Genomic DNA, 18,535 nt, shown 5'->3' with positions numbered 1-18,535 from the left:
GGCAGACGATAGCTTGGTATCGGGTGCTTCAATTGCTTATTCAGGAAGTGATCGAACTTCTTCATTACTTTGTCACGTGATAATCCCAGCCCATGATATAGCAGTTGCCTTATCTGGGCATTTTGGAAAAGTTTTTCATAAAGCTTTTGGAGGATCTTCAAACAATATCTAAAAGTCGTCAACCGACGTTTGCTTAACGTTTCGATTTGACTGAGGAATGAAAACTTAAAACCTCCATTGTGATGTCCCCAACCAGCAAATCAATTATTTTTTACATTTGATTCAACGACTGTTGTTGTTAAATCTGTGGAAACACAGGGTTTTGTTGGCTGGGATAATAATGTGAGCGTGTTGAGGATCTAATCGAGTTTATTTCAGCTTCGCAACTTAACCACTGCTTCAGTGTACAATCTTCACGAGATCTCAATATAATCCGCTATGCTTTACTAAATTCTATTTTAAATATGTTTCACTGGAATTAGTTTTGTGTCGTCACTGGACTTGATTGTTGTAGCAAAATCCTATCGGTAGGTGGCGTTCTATAAGTACCGTCAACATTGTGACCAACAATGGACGACTTGGCACGAATCATTACACCGGTCAACAAAATGAGAAAACAATGTTTGGCAGGACATCTAGGAGTGTTTTCTGGGGTTTTCAAGGTCGCTGATTACGAATATGACATTGGTTTTGCCAGATTGACTCTAGTTTAGAAGATACCTATACCCCTAGATTAGTCCAAATTAGTGTATTTACCCCCTAAACATCTCACCAAGAAGGACGCAAATCTTATCAATTTTGTTTGATGTAACATAATAATTAGTAACGAAAGCTAATTTAAAAAATACTTGAAAGTCCTACATTCCACAATCCCTTTTTCATTATTTATTGTGTACACTTGATGTCGCCCGCTAGCCGTTTATGTTTTCCAGGATTCTGAGTTCTTTGTTTGCTTAAGTTCTTTTCCAAAGAAGATGATCTTGTTTACTACAATGATGTTGTTGAACTTCTTGGTCTTATAGGGGTATCACCGTATCGCTGTGAGGATTGGCGGCTCTTTATAGATAGCTCTAAAGCAAGCCTAAAAATTGTACTATTGCACAACGGAAACAAATTTGCTCCTGTACCAATTGGACATTCTACCAAGATGAAAGAGGAGTATGATGCCATCAAACTTGTCCTTGAAAAGCTTGACTACAATACCCATAAGTGACTCATCTGTGTTGACATAAAATGGTCAATTTTCTAATTGGTCAACAAAGTGGATATACCGAGTATCCTTGCTTTCTGTGTTTGTGGGACAGCAGGGCGAGAACCCAGCACTGGCGCAAAAAAACTGGCCAGAACGCACCAGTCTTTAAGTTGGGACAGTCAATGTAATCATAGAGAAATAAAACATAGTACCTTTAGCGGGTTTAGCATACTTTATTTCACACAAAATATAACATAATTAAAATTAAATAAACTCAAACGTTTTCGAAAATGTCGAAAACGTTTGAGTTTATTTTATTTTAATTATGTTATATTTTGTGTGAAATAAAGTATGCTAAACCCGCTGAAGTTACTATGTTTTATTTCTCTATGGTTCAACAAAGCAAACTCTCTACCAAAGCTTTATCAATGCAATCAATGAAGCTTTAGTTCCCAGGGATAGAATTGTATTTCCTCCTCTGCACATCAAATTTATGAAGCAGTTCGTCAAAGCATTAAACAAGGAGGGGAATTGCTTCAAGTACATTTGCAGTCAATTTTCAGGACTCTCCGATAAAAAGCTTAAAGCTGGTGTCTTTGATGGACCTCAGATTCGAACGTTGATGAAAAATTCGGATTTCACCAGTCACATGAACAGCAATGAACTCACTGCATGGAACTCCTTTAAGGATGTAGTGCAAAACTTCTTGGGGAGTCACAAAGCACTTAATTACAGAGAATTAGTTCGGAAGATGTTATCTGCATTTGGAAAACTTGGAGCTAACATGAGCATTAAAGCTCACATCCTATTCAGCCACCTTGACAGATTTCCTGACAATCTTGGTGATTACAGTAAGGAGCAGGGGGAAAGGTTCCACCAAGACATCAAGACAATGGAAGAAAGATATCAGGGCAGATGGAATGAGCACATGATGGCAGGCTATTGCTGGAACCCGTTGAGAAACTACCCAAAAGTTTCTCGCAAGCGAAAATCTTACAAGAGACATGCTTTCGGCGTAAATTAGTTAATAGTTATAATCTTATTGTATTTCATAACATTGTTTTCAATTTACAATGAAAAAGATAATGTGGTTCCTTTTATCTAAATTTTATGATACAAGGTTATTTGACTGATTTAATGCAACATTTTTTAGTGTTTTATGTACTTACACTACTGTATATGATTGTGTAGATTGTGTATATGACATAGGTATCATCAAGTTTTGAAATATGACAAGTCTAATATCCCTAAGAATTTTGTGATGTTGCTGTATTTAAACTTAAAACTGTCTTTACCGTTCACAATTGACCATTAAATTGCATTTCTGAAATATCTAATATGGTTAAACTGTTTTTTTTTTTTTTATCTAGCGCACAAGGCTCAAATATGGGGTTTTGGTCAAAATGACCCTATGAGATATCTCCAAAACTAGAGCCAATTCGGGAAAACTAAGGCCATATTCGGAATCAGCGCCCTTCAAAACCTCCAAAAACACTCTAACTTTGTCTGCCAAAAAAATTGTGTTGACCAGTGTTATTTGACATAGAGTAAAAAGCCATTGGGTTTATCGTATTTCTGACTTCGCATCAACGTTGTGAATGTTACCTTCATGTAAATTAGTCTGAACCAGGAATTATTTGCAGCTTCCACATCCGGGACCAAGCAGTCACCCGCAGGTGAGCCGTCACGTTATTGATCTTTCGCATACTTAAAACGGCACCGGGCCAGTTGGCAAGGACAAGTTTTCGAACCTCCCTTTCACATTTTATTATTCCTTCTAACGCTTTGTCATTGTGAATTGATCTGGGGGGCATGCTCCACTTGGGTTAGGGTTACGTCTAACGTGTTCAGTTACACTATCATTTGGTCTCTGGATTTTTTCTGATGGAGAACACAATTCTCTAATTAGGTGTAACGTGTAAATGCTCTAAGTGCCGAATATTGAATGCTTTCAGTTTTTATTTTTAATGGTAGAACCCCAAAAGAGCAAACACGTTGTTATTTCATGAAAGTTAGTTGTACAATTGAATCATTTTTTCCCGTTGTGCTACGTTATAAATATCTGCATTCTGCATATATTGTAGTCATTCTGCTTTCATAAATCTTGAGATCGATGAGATCAAGAGGGGACTTTAATAGTTCTTGCTGAATTCGAGTTTAAAGATTCGCTAAGAACGTTAAATTTTAGACTTCCCGACAAAACGTAATGTACCGGAAGTAACCGTTGAACATTTTGTCGCTGCTGACGGTGGAGGAAAGACGTCATTTTCTGTCAATAGAAGCCATACATTTAAAGGTGAGGATGTGACGAAGTGACCGTTATTAACAACATAAAGTTTGCGTTCATTCAGACTATCCCTCTCCACATCATTATTTCTTTGATCTTTGAATATGTTTTAATGAACGAAGTTGTGCATAACCTTCCTGTCATGAGACTTCAAACAAGGCTCTTGAACTTTTTACTCTGTTATGGCACACCTAGATTGTTCGCTTGTTTAAGCGTCATCATTTAAAAAGTTAGCAGTCAAAAAGTGCATTGTCGAAAGATATTTTTATGTTTAACTATGGCAAAGGTTTAATGGAAGTTTAATCGAAAAGAAGGGCAACATTACAGTCGCATTGCTGCAACTGCTCGCAAACGTTTTTTTTGTTTATTTTGAAACGTCAGTTGACCTTCATCCTGGAGTATTTCTCTTTTCTGTCTGATTGCGTTTTCAGACACATCATTACCGCATGATTGTTTTACTTTGAGCCACTCGATTTGAAATTTTCGGCACTGCATTATTTGGTTGTGAAACAATAAATGGCATTTGTATATTTTTAAACTTTAAAAGTTGAAATTTTTTGACAAAGTTTCAAATTGGCTAATCATGATCTGTAGCAAATTTTGAAATCACTACTATTATAGTTTTTGACCATTTTAAAATGAAAAGTGGCATGATTTTTCCCCCCCCGTTCGATCAATCAACCAACATATTCCAGAAACAATTGTTAATAGGTTACGAATATGTTTAGGATTCGGAGGAGGCTGGAGTCGAAGTAGTTTTGGAAGAGCAAGTTTTTCTCTTCGTCGCAGTGCATCCGCCAGGAGTTCTAAGTCACTTCCACGTCTTCCTTCATCACGGTCACGCTCTCCTGCTTCCGTTATCCTGTCTCCTGACCTTTCTAATGCACTTAGACAACATCATCCTTCTTCCACCATGTTTCCAGTATCTCCTACGAACGTTCAGAAGGGCGACCGGCTCCGAAGATCATCGACTTCTCTTCCTGCCTCCGCCCTGTCGGTGCTTTCACTTCCCACAGCCATGTCGTCCGAGCCCGTTCGCCGGTTAACGCGGCAACCCCTTAAATCTGAAGACGACAGCGTGTTCTTCCCTCATTCCAAAACTAAATCGAACATATGCCACTCACCACCTTCCAGTGAGAGTTCCCCTCTCTCGTCAAGTCCGCGTGACCGCGAATTGTCCACTGCTAGTCAAGTAACAGTGATATCAACTACGAATCCACCCAAGAAACCAATTCGCAATAAATTGTCTACTGTCACGTCACCGCCACCTCCTCCGATTCCACCGAAACCGGCTGAGATGATGACATCACGAAAGGTGTGTATCACTAACTTTTGCGCACTACGGTATACTTTGGCATTGTGATACCATAAATATTTCTTACACTTCTTAGAATCGACCTCCATCTCCGAGCATTCCCCCTCCTGTAGATGATGATGAAGACTTTGCTTATGATTTCAAAGTAAGTCAAATCGATTTACGACGTCATAATTGCTTTCTTATTGCAATTGCAACTTCTGTAACTTTATATTTTTAGGAGGAAGCATCAATGGAGAAGTCTGACATACCCTCTGACGTCAACGGCTTATCTCTTGCGTGTCATCATGAGGACGCTTGCAACAAACCCCAAGGTATTTTTCCCTCGCCAAGTAAACCCGGATAACGGTCAAGTGCGGGGATTGCCTACTCCATCTGGTGCATTGTTGCGTAATAAACTCAATGTATTCATGTATTGACTCTTTTTCTTAGACAGAAACTAGGTGGCTTGTGGAAGGCGTCTCATTGGGGCACTCCAACTGTAACCCCCGCACTTGCATTAAATTTTCTTTTAAGTGCAGTCGGTATCGGCCTAAAGTTATTTTGCGATAAGCGTTTTATAATTCTCTCAAAGACAAGCTTCAAGAAATTTTGAATTTTTCCGTTACTTAAAGGCGTGGAGACGGTTCAGAGTCGCCATTAAGGATGGTACCAACTACCAACATCGGCGAAATGTTTCATGTCTGGGCAGTAACGTTGACAGAAGTTACTTTTTAACCAGGTCCGAGATTATTTAAGAAGCCTGGAATCTTTGGGTGTGGTGCGAACTTCTTAAAGTGTCTTGATTTAGGGCGCGAAGATCTCATTAGTAGCGGGCCTAAAATATCCTCTCAACGGTCCTGTGTCTGGATCTCAGGGTTGTGAGATCATAGGCTACTGGATAGGTTTCACAGTTCGCATGTGGTTAAGAACTGCTTGAGAGACAGCTGAGTTTAAGCGGTACGGTTTTTCACTATTTTTTTGAAAATTAGAAAGAACAGAAATCTATCACATTACAATTTAAAATTAGAATGCATTACACGTGTGTTTAGATTTACCAGTTCCCTCGCACCTCAATCTTGCAGAAAACGCAGTTTGTTTTATTGCTCCACCTGGCGGTAATGTACAAAAGAATATTGAATCCGTCAGTGGGCAGGCTTCACCCATCATCTGCCCACCTTCTCCGAACAGCGCAATGCTTGAGATATCGTCAGCCTTGCAGCAAGTAAGATGTATGGACCCTATCACTGATGAATGAAAAAAGTAAAAGCATTTTTACAGTGACTCTGATGCAATGCATAGCAAAAGCATCTTATCCAGTTATTATATTGTTTTATCAATCGTCCGCCTAGCAATCGCAGTGGAAGGAAAAAGATATGAAGGTTCAACTTTAAGGACAGCTTCCTATTCAACTGCTCCCAGTTATTTAATTTCTTCGGTCAGCGACATTTCACAAGCGGAACTTTGAACTGTAAATTTCGGTGTTCCAGCCTGTGTCAGTGGTTCAAAGCCTCTGCAACTGCCAATGTGAAATTTTCAAAAATAATTTTTCAGTCCGAGTACAAAGATTTTCACAATCAGTCAAAACATTTGATTTCTTAAATACGATTCAAATAACGTTCAATCATGAACCTATCACTGTTGCTTATAGTTTTAGGTTTAATTTCAATATTTTGCAATCTGTTTTAGGCGATCTCGTGTGAAAGCTCAAAGTCCGATTCTTTGAGCTTGCCCGAGAAAGATGTCCAAAAGAAAGCCGCAGAACTACCGGAAATGACGACGACGTCTAAAGTGGTTGTCGAAACTCTAAAGCTGCCATTGCCAGTTACTGATGATGTGACGTCACTAAAAAGCAAAGAAAATGACTTGCGGCATACTATTCCCAACGATGTCACTTCTGTGCACCCTCATATATCGTCACAATTCAAGCCACTGGAAGAACTTGCAGTTAAGCCTTCTCCCCCCCAACGGCTGAAGCCTTCGTTACCCATCAAACCTCAAATCAAGCCGAAGCCAATCATAATGAAGAGACCAGACCTGAATACGGTCCCGTCTAAGCGAGATGTTTTAGGAAAAGTACAACCTCCAAGTTCCCTCGATCTCTTGTCAGAACCCGCAGTTACGCCTAGAAACGATGCAACCACAAAAGCAAACTTGAAGTGCGACGACTCCACCGTGGCAACAAAAACACCTCATCATGAGGTAAGTTGCCGTTGTGTGGCGTGACGTCAGGATGCCACCAAGTGTTTTATTTGTTTATTGCAATTTTATAATACTTTTAGAATATTACTTCATCTAACGTGAAGTCAATGGAAGACTCTGACGTTGGCCATGATAACGAAACCCCTATTTACACGGTTCAACATGTGAGATTTGGCACTTCTGCGCCATCTGTCGACCTAGTTGAAACTTTTTCTTCTCAAGGTAAGTCGTGATAGATTCTCTTGGTTTTAGGCAGCATGTTAAAAATCAGGCATTTTGCCGTATTTGCAGACCAAGCAATGATAGATGCTGAGCCTGCGGCATCTGTAAGTGGAGATAACACGAGTACGTGTGATTGGAATGACAACTTGTCCGACAGGACAGAGGACTTGGAAATGCCTAAGGAATGCCGGAAATTTAGAGGTGAGTTATTACTTTATACTCAGCTCTCTCTATGCAATTGCAACGTGGTCAGTTGTCACTTTGTACGGGGTTCAGTTGTATCAGACGCACTAGGTTTTTGTCATATTTTTTCAAGTTTTTGTGAATCACGTCTCAGCATATGTACTTATGTAGTGTACTGTATATTTGAGCAGAGCTCAATATATCTTCTGAAAAAAGAATTTATTTCAGGGTATACTTCAACTGAAATGTTTATTGAACTAAAAAATTGGAAGGTTCACTGATTTCAATAACTCTCTCCATATGATGCTTCATATGATGTTTTGAATGACAATATATTGACTTATTATCGTTTCTCGCATTGTAGTATTGGAAAACCTTATTTAGGGCTGCTCAAATACGTGCAACGCTATCATCTTGCTTCAAAGTTTTTGACGGAACTAGCATCTAATAGAATATTTTTCATTTTGATCAGTAAGTTATTGTAATAATAAAGTTGGTCAGTTTCAACCACGAGGAGTTGCAGAAATGCCAACATTTTACAAGGTTTAATTCTTCACTTCTTGGTTATGACTAGGGCAACCAAATTTTTGACCTAAAAGCTTAAAATTTTGACTTTATAATTTACAAATTTTGACCTAATTTTGACCAATAACTTTCTGCGTTTGCAACCCAAATGCGAAATACAAAGCATGTTAGCAATCAAACCGTAAGGTAAGGATATCTTCTTTTTCTAATAAAATAAAATAAAAATGTGGAAGACTCAAGGACACCACAGCTAACGAACATGTAGGGCTGTAGGCCTAATGAAAATCACTCGAAAAACTGCAAAAAATAAATATGGACTGTCTTTAAATATTCCGAAATTACTGAGAGGGTTCTGCAGTATTATACTTCAACATCAAGTAATGTTTCACATTATAGCCTTTGAAATTCCTGTCTCTCGCCAAATTTTTTCTAAAATGGAGAAACTTCTCACTACTGATACAGAAGTTGCTAGGAAGTTCCTCAGCAGGCTATATAAATGTGGTGAAATATCATCTCGTCCCATTTTCCAATTTGGCAGGGCGAAACAAGATTATTACCACAGAAATTGCAACAAATGGATTATTACGTCAGAATAGCAACATAAATTGCAACAAAAAATCAGTATCTGTGTAGCTTTAATAAAATATCAATAGAGAGAAGAAAAACTACGTTAAAAGAAAATTTTGACCTAACCAAAAAATTTGACTTTTTTTTTACTTAATAACTTTGAAACCTCTCTTCGTGTCAACCTGAAATTTAGTTTCTGGACGTTTTATAAACTTTAAACAAGGCAGAAAAATTTTGACTTTATTGACTTTTGGTTGCCCTAGTTATGACATCACAATGTTAGCTGGCGTGGTGCAGTTGATGACGACCACCACTGCAAGACAATGTTCGTTCATGAGCATCAACGATTCAATTTTTATCACAACCCGGTCATTATCTGCAATGGTGGTCCACGGTTCGGGCGCCGAGTTACCTCTCTGCTTACCTCAAATTAAAGATCGAGAATTTGAAAAGTTTAAAAATAACCCCGCTGTCTTTGAGCTAACGCCACAATTTTTGTTCGTAACTTGTAGCAATATTGAGTGAGTCTTCGATGCGTCCTGCTTCATGTAGTGTAGACTCTAATTAGAGTATTATACAAGGCAAGATCAAAGCAAAGCACGTTAATAGGTTAGCTCTTCTCCACTTCATACACTTTTCTACCTACTTGAACTGATTCTTCACCTGTAGATTTCTGTGGCTGTTATTTTTACATTTCTTGAAGCTGAAACAGTGGCTTTAATGGCACGGCATGAACATTGGCTTTAATGGCATAGCATGAACATTAGCTTTAGTAGTATTGCAGCCACAAAAGCATAATCGGTTGAGTGATAGTGTGCTGTGACGTCATAATCACAACATCATGTTATGGCTTTTCGATGTTCTATAAATAATTAGGGTGGGCGAAAAGCAGAAGAAAGCGTTTTAAGATGTCTTTTGTGCACGTACTACCATCCTGCGTCCTTGCTCATAATTTGATCCGATTGTCGTCCATGTTACACTTGGCTGCGTCACTATTGATTATTATGACAGGCAAGGCCTCGTTTCTGATGCAACAGGCCGCTTCGTTCAGAAACCAGGATGTGACGCTGGCAGCTCAGTGTTGGAGCCGTTGAAATTGCTGCAACAACTTCCTCAGAGCAATGAAACTTTGCTGCAATCAGAGCGCTAACCATCTGTGTTGGTTGCTTAATCTTTTTGAGAAGGAGCAATACACCAGTGTTCAACTGCCATTGTTTGGCGGCTGTATGAGCCGAATCATAGAGTTGTTTCAATAACATGATACGCTCTTCTGGTGTAAAATAAGCTAAACTATCACAAGGTGTTTCAGATAATAATCTGCATTTATTCCGGCGTTTTGTCCAACTGACTACTTCATAGGGCTAGGTCAGGTCATGACTACCTATCTAGCATGGCAGAAGGTGGAACTATGTTGCTGTGAAACAACTAAACATGCAAAATCAAATTCGATTTCAAAACGAAGACATTGCGCTCAAATTTTAAAAACTAGAAACAGGAATTTAAATGTTATCGTTATCAATCACCAGCAAAAACTTAACATGAGAGAAAATGGGAAGAGTGTTTGTTAGCTTGTCAAACGTGGACGATTCAATCGTTATAATGCGGGCATAAACTCTCTTACACCCCTTTCGTTACGATGAAATCTACCGTTGCCCTCTATAGGAGTGACTATGGAATAGTTTGATAGATCAGCCAACGCCGTCATGGACTCTTGTCGGCGAATGGTCGAATGCAAAATTTATCGGCGTCACGAGATACCATCGATCTGCTGTCGTGCTTGTCAATAGTTGGCTTCCGCGATGCAAGCGCGATCAACATTGATTCAACGTCAGTGCAGGTTGCAGACCATGTTGAGAAATCAATAATTTGTAGTTCCCGGTCAAGGACGTCAATGTTATATCACACAACGTTGGATTGTAGTTGGCGCCTTTGCGGGAAATACTGCGCCCCAGAGATTTGATTTTGAGCTTCAATTGTGCTTTGAAAATAGGATTTCCTTCAGTTGATGACCGTAGCAGACTGTTGTCGGTTTCATAGTCTTGCCATAGCCTACTGTTTGTAGCTAAGTTCTGTGTCAGTGTAGATGTTTCATGTCGTACCATAGTTTTCAAAGATGGTTAGGTGCATTATGAATTTACTGCGCTATAGAGGTATGCAGAATATTTTCACTTTTTCCTTCAATAAATTAACAAACAATTGTTGTAAAAAACCAAGTGGTTTTGTAGTTTGTTGCGAAGGCAGGAACTTTTGAATAGAAAGTTTTTGATAGACAGACAATCGATAACAACTTAATAACATTGAATTGCATAATTCAAAATTAATACAGAAATGAATTGAATTATGCAATTCAATGTTATTAAGTTGTTATCGATTGTCTGTCTATGGTTTTTAAAAAGTACCTCTCTACCAAAGCTATAAAGTTTTTGATATATTTTAACCACAATTGGGAAAATTTAGCTCGCTATGTTTTGCACAGTGCCCTAAGTAGGCCTACTTGGCATTGATCTTGAACTCTCCAGTCTCCAGACTACGCTCACTGTCAGCCTACACTCTCATGGAACGTCATATTGAAAGGATATTTATTATAAACTAGCCAGGACCACTGTATATGCAAGTTGTGAGACTTTTCTTGGCATCATTCAAGCTTTATCAATCAATTGTGTTGATGCTTATACAATTGTGACGTAATCACCGTTGCTCGGCTGCTGTCGTGAGCTAACACATGATAAGATGAATTCATTAACAACCCAGCTGACGACACAATGTGTGTTCGAACAAAAGAAGTCATCCCTATTGTTCGAACGTCTCGGTTTCTCGCCTACTTTCGCAGTGCTTGACGACATTCCTTCCCTTTATGACGCTATCAATGGTACAGTGGCTTGAAGCGGTTTGTTCCTTGTTTAATTGTCAGTGAAGCAAAGTAATTACAACATCACAACAGTCGCGTGCTGGAGAGCTATACTATTGTATTGCCGTAAAAAGGAATGTCAACTACATCAGAAGCCATCGGCGAAATCTTTTAGATTCAGTGTCGTTTACGTCAGATTAGAGTTGTTGATATTTAATGATATTGATATTTAAAGGGAAACTCTCGATTTTGTTTTCTAGTCGAAGCTGTTTGTGTTTTAAGCTGTTTAGTTTGAGTATATTCTCTGCTCCCATACTCTCTTGACAGAGTCTCCTGAAAACCTGATCTGGATAGGTTGCCAAGGTAAGACTAGAGCTGACTTTTATAACTATGTCAACAACTTACTTTCATGACGATCGTGTATGTGTATGTTTTTGTGTATCGTGATCGTGTATGTTTTTGGTGAAATCATGTTACTGTGTGTAGTAATGCACCGGAGGCAACATTTTGGCCGGAAGCAGGATGTTCCGGCTAGAGAATTGCCAGAAGATCCCGCTTCCGGCCTTTGGTCATATCTACTTCTTTTAATCAATGTTCCAACCGAGTGGCCTACCACTCTCACCAAATGCTCTAAAAGGTACGTCATGATAAGCTAATGTATGGTAGGCATGGATCCATTCAGGAGTAAACTTTTTAGGTAGATTTCAAATTTGCCAATGTTTGCTATCTACCCGATGCAGAATTGTTTAGAAAATATTGAAGGTTTTTGATTGACTTCCTTGATCCTGTTTTCAATCTTAAGTTTCTCGTAGCGCCCCATGTTGCATATATGCAACAAGGATTTTTGGGAAGTACAGTATATATATGACTTTGGGAGAGTAGAATGAAAATTTGTCAAGAAAATGAAACAAAAAATACTTTCAATTGACCATGAATTAACCCTTTATAGCCCAATGTTGCAAATTTGCAACACGTTGTTCTGCTAAATATTCTGTGTTGGTTGTACTTACTGTAACTATACCCTGTTTGATAAAAACTTCTGAAAATTTCGTTTTTTCTGCGGCGCTACACGGGGTTGACCAGTGTTACAGGCAACATGTGCATTGAGCAACCTATTCTTGCATTAATGCAGTACGTACCACGATGATGCAAAAATCAGATTTATCCAAGGGCATGAACCTAACCACAGCCACACACACACTCACATAGCATGCACGCATTTCCGACTCGGGCCAGAGCGACTATCACCTCCGGAGTTGATAGTTGACCGTGGAGGCTCTACATAATAAATTGTTAATTGTTCAGCGTAGAAATATTTTCGTCTCTGGCAAACCAACACCATATCAGATGGAAAATGTGTTCATGCACCCATCTCATACTTTTTTAGCTGCTGACATAACTCCTGTTTTCTGCTTATTGTATTGTTTCCTGGAGTGCACTGGCAATCTGGCATTACTACCCATGCCAATGCACATGGTTAGGTGACTGAGGTTTAACGCTCACGAGCATAACAGCCTTCTAGACAGAAACTGTATTTTGGTAGAAACTGATCAGTTTTCGTTTGCGCTTTATCGTTATTTTTTTTTGGAGTGAGAGGGATTTGATTGATGTTTTGTTTTCATGGGGATTTGTTGAGTCGATCAGTGACTCATGGTTTGAGCGCGTGCCTTTGTTTTGCAGATATATGATAAACCTTCACCTGCTTTTGATTTTAAATTGATTTTGTTTTTACCCCTCGTTCTTGCATGCAGGTGTGCTGCAGTGTAGTATTTCCACTGATCTCGTCACAATCATCTCAATGCTGTAATAGATCTGCTGCTGTCGAGTTCATTTTCATACTCTAGTCTAGTGTTTTAAATGAAGAAGACAAAAGTTTGTAACGAACTGATTGTGTGATATTCTATTGAGAACAGGTTGAGCACGACGCTATTCATGGCTCTCTCGCTGGATCAACAATTTTAATTAAATTGACAACAATTGAGAAACCACGTCATGCGTGGCAGGGCAATCACATCAATGGTTATTGTTTCCCTTTTTGGTTTACGAGGATTGCCGGCTGCCGCAGGGTTGCCAGGTTGGACATTTTGTGACCTAATTTCACAAAGTAGAGAGATGTTTGAAACAAAATTATTTCGAAATATTACGCTTTGACAGAAAATTTATTGGTTTGGCTTCGTTTCTTACTCTATTAATACATGTGGCAACCACTGGCGTAACTTGGAATTTGTACGAGAAGGCGCATCTTTTAAGCCACTGTTTAAATGTGAGAGTCGTTCTAACGGTGAACTGTTTTATACGATAGTGCTAGTGCTCAGTTTTTTGGCATTGGGCTGCTGCCAAACTGAAAACTGCCGTCCTAAAACACTTTTTAATAAAAGTACGGCATCATCGCCCATCATTTTGTCCTCCTTGAACTTCATGTCATTGCAATACATTCAGTTAAGTGAGATTTATTTATCTTTGAAAAGATATTTTAAGAATCAACAGCAAAGCAAAAGAATAAAATACGCAATATTTGCAAAATGAAATATCAAAATATATATGCAAATTTGGCTATAAACTAGATAAGACTGGTGTTATTTTGGACGTTAATTATGAAAAACCTGGCAACCGTGGATCTTCTGCTATCATTTGTTATTGCTCTTGGTGGAAGGCGTTTTTGCAAAAAATAGGAATTTTGTTTTGACTGATGCCTTGTCACCTGTAGGTGAAAAGGGTGGACTGTTACTGCGAAAACAGTGGTGACTTTTTTGATACAATAGATGTGATTAAACGCATTGTTCATGGCTTTTGTTCATCTTCAAGCGTCTTTTTTCGATACTGTTTTGTGTTGGGACAGTTTGATAAGCTGCACCACGCAACGTTCATGCTACGTACTCTTACATCATAAAGAAGCGTATGTTGGAGTTACTGGTCATGCAGTTGCCAAAACAAAAAGGTCAAACCTCTCACTGTATAATATATTTTCTTTGTTCATTCCATCACTTTGTGATGCACACGCTTTTCCCACGCTCGCTACACTTAAGTTTCAGCTGAGTTTCAAAAATCACGGTATGTCATGTTTCGATGTCCTTATGTCGTCCTTAGCTCGACACCCTCTGGCACCCTCAAAAGGACGTCGGTTCGACACCGCTCCAGATCATGCGGCTGTATCTCGGTTAGATACTTTATGAGAGGACAAAATGACTGACTCGATAACTACTTGTCCCTTTACTGCTTCCAGTTGTTTCCTGTTGCATCTGTGTTTTATGATGTACGTACTATTGTGTATATTATTGGAAAGGGCGTAAAATAAGACGCAATTATTATTACTATTTGTGATTTGCACTATTAAAATTCAATATTTTCATCTTGACCAGCGGTGTCCAACACGTGGCACGCGGCGTATTTGAAAATGGCACTAAAACTTTTGCAAAAGTTCATATACCAAAAACTAAGACTAGTTACAGGCAATATTGTTCATTGAAAATGCAAAACAATAGCAGCAATTCGACAGAAACATTTACTTCTGATCTGTGTCAATGTGTCATAGTATTATAGTTCAAGCGTGCGCACAGGTCAGCAAGTAAGCTTATTAAAAAATTGCAAATTAGGCCTTTTTGTGATCTATCTATCAATGCAGACAAAACCATAGTAATAGCGAGTTGGATAGCTATTGTACGAACATTGTAGCGGAGTTTGCATTCGCACCCTTTTATAGCTTGATGTACAGAAGCAACGAGCAAGAGAAATGAGCCAGGAGCCTACATATATTCCAAATTGGGAATAAATGTTGGCACGGGAGTAATTATAGTTATCAGAAAAAAATTGGCCCGCCAGCGTGTTTGAGTTCGACACTCCTGGTCTAGACTCTAAGTCTCTAGTATCAGTTTAGTCGCCATTGTATCCAGGCTTACGCTCGGTTGTTGTAGGTTTAGTTTCAGTGGACGGGAAGGCAAGGAAAACCAATCTTTTTGTCCACTTTCAGGCGTGCCTGTCTTGCCAACGACACAGCCACATACTCTTAAGCGGTGTCGAATCTGTGCCCTTTCGAACTTTCCACCAGGGCTCGCACCACTCGGCTATGCAGCGTACTTCATTAATTGTTAGAGGTATCGAGTATGACATTGGTAACGTTATGCACTGAACGAACTTGGTTTTCCCTCCAGCCTAAAGCTAGACCTAGCTTTTCACTGTCCACCATGTAAAGTCGAGATTCATTTTTTTAACATTTTGGAAACGTTCAATTCAAAGGTAGAACGAGGTCGGCTTCTCTACGTGTATTTCGTTCTAAGTTTTAAGGAATATTGTTAAGGGACGTTTAATGTATGAGACACTTTTAGTAGTTCTGAGAATATGGAAGACGTGTGTAGGTTCGTCAGCTTTGCTGTGCACAGTGCACTGCATCTTGTTTGGTGCCTTTTATACCAACCAGTTAAGGATGACATGCTCATCACGTCTATGTAACGTCTACGCGACATTTGTAAGCCGCTGAAAGAATCAAACTCCAGCTTTACATGATTCTGGAAGCAGCCAACGCTGTTCGTAGTGGATTGACCTTGACCCAAATGATAGAAAGCAATGGACTAAAAAATAGAAACGAACCAATCTGGTTATGGAAAGTGAAAATAATCAACTTTCACCACAGTATCGATCAATTTTGTTACATGTTTGGTTGATATACTGTATGTTGCTGCTGTGTTAAGTCACCTGGTGATGCTCCCTGAATATTCCGACAAATTGGGAAGGTCAGTTGTGGTTGTGGATAGGTTTGGTATTCCAAATCAAAACGGTTTGCTCTCATATTCAAGACCCAATTTAAACAATTTACTTCATGGATCATCTCACAAGGAGTAAGTAACCATCGTGAAAAATGCCAACAATTTAATTGGTGACTTATTGCATTGTTGCTCACTTAGATGCAGTGCAATGGACGTCTTGTGTTCTTTTCTTATACATCACCTGAGTGAGTGACATTATCAAATACGTCCCAGCAGTGCCGGTCTTTGGGATGTGCAAACCGTGCGATGGCACAGGGCCCGCAATTTACTCAGAAAATGCAGCAATTTTGTCATTTGCAATGGAAAAATTCAACCAAGAAATTAGCAACAATAAAACGAGTGCAACCTATTTCGTTCCCTGAACACTTCGTACCTTGAAAAGATCGAGAAAAAAAAAACAGTGCCGAAGTCGCTGATCGGAGTTGCCGCAAACATTTCAAAATTTCTCTCGATGTTTTCAGGGGACGAAATAGGTCGAAACTCCATTTTGTTACTCCGATTTCAGGGTACGAAATAGGTTGCATCCAGACTCAACATAGAGACATAGGTTTATTTTCGAAAAATGCCAAAGAAAGCATGATCTTATCCTTTTGTTATGCCACCGGGCAGCACCATTTTACAGTAATATTCATATCCAAATTTTTGTTGAACATGCTCTTAGAATGCCCCAAATTCAAAGTAATTTTTCAAAATTTTCTGGGGGAGGCCCCCAGTCCATCTGCCTCTGGGTGTCGCCTACGGCGATCACGCCGTCAGGCTTTGCCCGCCGACCGTCAAACAACCCCCTCCCCTTTCAAAATACTAGCTATGCTACTGAATTAGATCATTGTCATTGGAGCCCGCAAAGCATATTCCGCACAGTGCCAGAAATACCCTAAGACCGGCACTGGTCTCAGTTGTATTACTATAATAACATCACACTTTCCCTCCACCGATCTATGTCGTTTCAACACGAGCAGACCATTTGATTGACATATGAAGTGACCTGTGAAACGAGCTTAAATTTGGAGACTTATCGCGATTTTCGTCGCTCGCGGTCTTGAGGAAACCACGATCGTTCCAGTTTTTGGGCCGACGCAAAGTTGTATTTTTGTTATTTCAACGTTAGGTTATTGTCATGCAATGAAAGACTTGCTTGGCTTATCTTGGTGATCGCACGTAATTCGATGCTGTGCGAAACGATATTGTCTGTTATATCAAGTTGTAGTTTTCTTCCACACAGTTCTTATCTCTTTCATGTCGCCCCTGGCAGGAATGGTTGTGTAGAAATATAATGAACACAAGTTATAAGTTGCAGGCAGGCCTGAACGGCGAAGTTCAATAATGTTTTTTTTTTTAATTTGCCCATTGCCAATGCAATTGTTTGCGCCGCGGCAGTGTCCAGTCAAGCATGAAACCGATTGTCAGTTGTTCATCACCTGACTGGCGAAATAGAGTTCAGGGGAAAGGTGTGGGTGATTTTATGGGTTTCTTTTATGCGCAAATAGAGGCACGGTAGCAGACTCAGCCAGTCGGAAAGGTTGCCAGAATGTTTCACTCGAATGCTATAGTTTGTGTTTCGCTGGGACATCTCCCTGATGAGTCGATTGTATAAATAGACGAGAAATATCGCTTGCAAGTGCGTAGTGAAGAATCATCTGCGTTGCTGAAGTTACCTCATCGTGAGTTCCACAGCTGTTTTCTCCCCTCCTGACTTTGCACCTGTTATTATCTTTTCAAAAGTTCGCTGCATAAGCAATCGTTCAAGTCAGGCTTGAAAGTGACATGAGAGCGCTCTATTCCAAACAAACAGTTGCTAGAAGTTACTTAATCCGTCGCTCGAGGCAATCGCCGCAGCTCTTGGTAATGACACCTTGTCACTAGTGTTGGTCATTAGTGCCGGAGAAAGATCGAACAACGCGTTTCAACGTCTGTGCATCATGGTTGTGTAGCAGCGTTTATTTGCAGAAAAGGACCTTTTGTTTTGAAAAGTGTTTTTATTTATGGAAGTGTCAGATCGATGTTACGCCTTGTGACGTATCAATGCTACTCATTGGTTTCGGTCGTATGCCGGCTAGAATTGCATTTGCTCTTCATATTGATTGACGTCCCTCTCGCAGTTGTGGTTGCAGTGACCAGTTGCTGCAAAGTAGCTTGATCATTCGATGCTAGATGTGTGAAAGGTTAAATTGTGGTTCATTTCCTGGTGTGTAGCTCAATTAGTAGAAGGATTCAGTTAGATCCGACATTGATGCAAAGAGGCAGATCGAGACGATGGCACGTCGTAGTTGTTGACAAAGTAGCTGACAACTCAATGTTTCTTTATTTGTTTTGTGTTGTCGAGTTAAAACGACTTTGCTGGAACTACAAATTATGTTTGATTGTTTATTGAAAGACGTTGATTCGTATGAACGTAGCGATGGTATCTGCGGAATCACCGCCATTGCAACATACCAATCCCATGTCGAAAAGACCG

The 18,535-nt window shown here is 39.5% G+C and overlaps 1 protein-coding gene across 1 annotated transcript in view; it reads left to right on the top strand.

Moving 5' to 3' along the window:
* Positions 1–18,535, top strand: part of LOC145771510 (uncharacterized) — a 38,498-nt gene that overhangs the window by 4,546 nt on the left and 15,417 nt on the right. Inside the window, exons 8-16 of the mRNA XM_082583205.1 lie at positions 2,836–2,868; positions 3,381–3,488; positions 4,208–4,794; positions 4,871–4,939; positions 5,015–5,108; positions 5,826–5,998; positions 6,463–6,975; positions 7,056–7,197; positions 7,267–7,398. Coding sequence (XP_082439331.1) covers positions 2,836–2,868; positions 3,381–3,488; positions 4,208–4,794; positions 4,871–4,939; positions 5,015–5,108; positions 5,826–5,998; positions 6,463–6,975; positions 7,056–7,197; positions 7,267–7,398 — 1,851 coding nt within the window. The remainder of the gene's footprint in view (positions 1–2,835; positions 2,869–3,380; positions 3,489–4,207; positions 4,795–4,870; positions 4,940–5,014; positions 5,109–5,825; positions 5,999–6,462; positions 6,976–7,055; positions 7,198–7,266; positions 7,399–18,535) is intronic.

The sequence above is a fragment of the Aplidium turbinatum genome, chromosome 6 (assembly GCF_918807975.1).
Source record: "Aplidium turbinatum chromosome 6, kaAplTurb1.1, whole genome shotgun sequence".
Lineage (NCBI taxonomy): Eukaryota > Metazoa > Chordata > Ascidiacea > Aplousobranchia > Polyclinidae > Aplidium > Aplidium turbinatum.
This window is presented reverse-complemented; position numbering and strand designations above follow the sequence as displayed.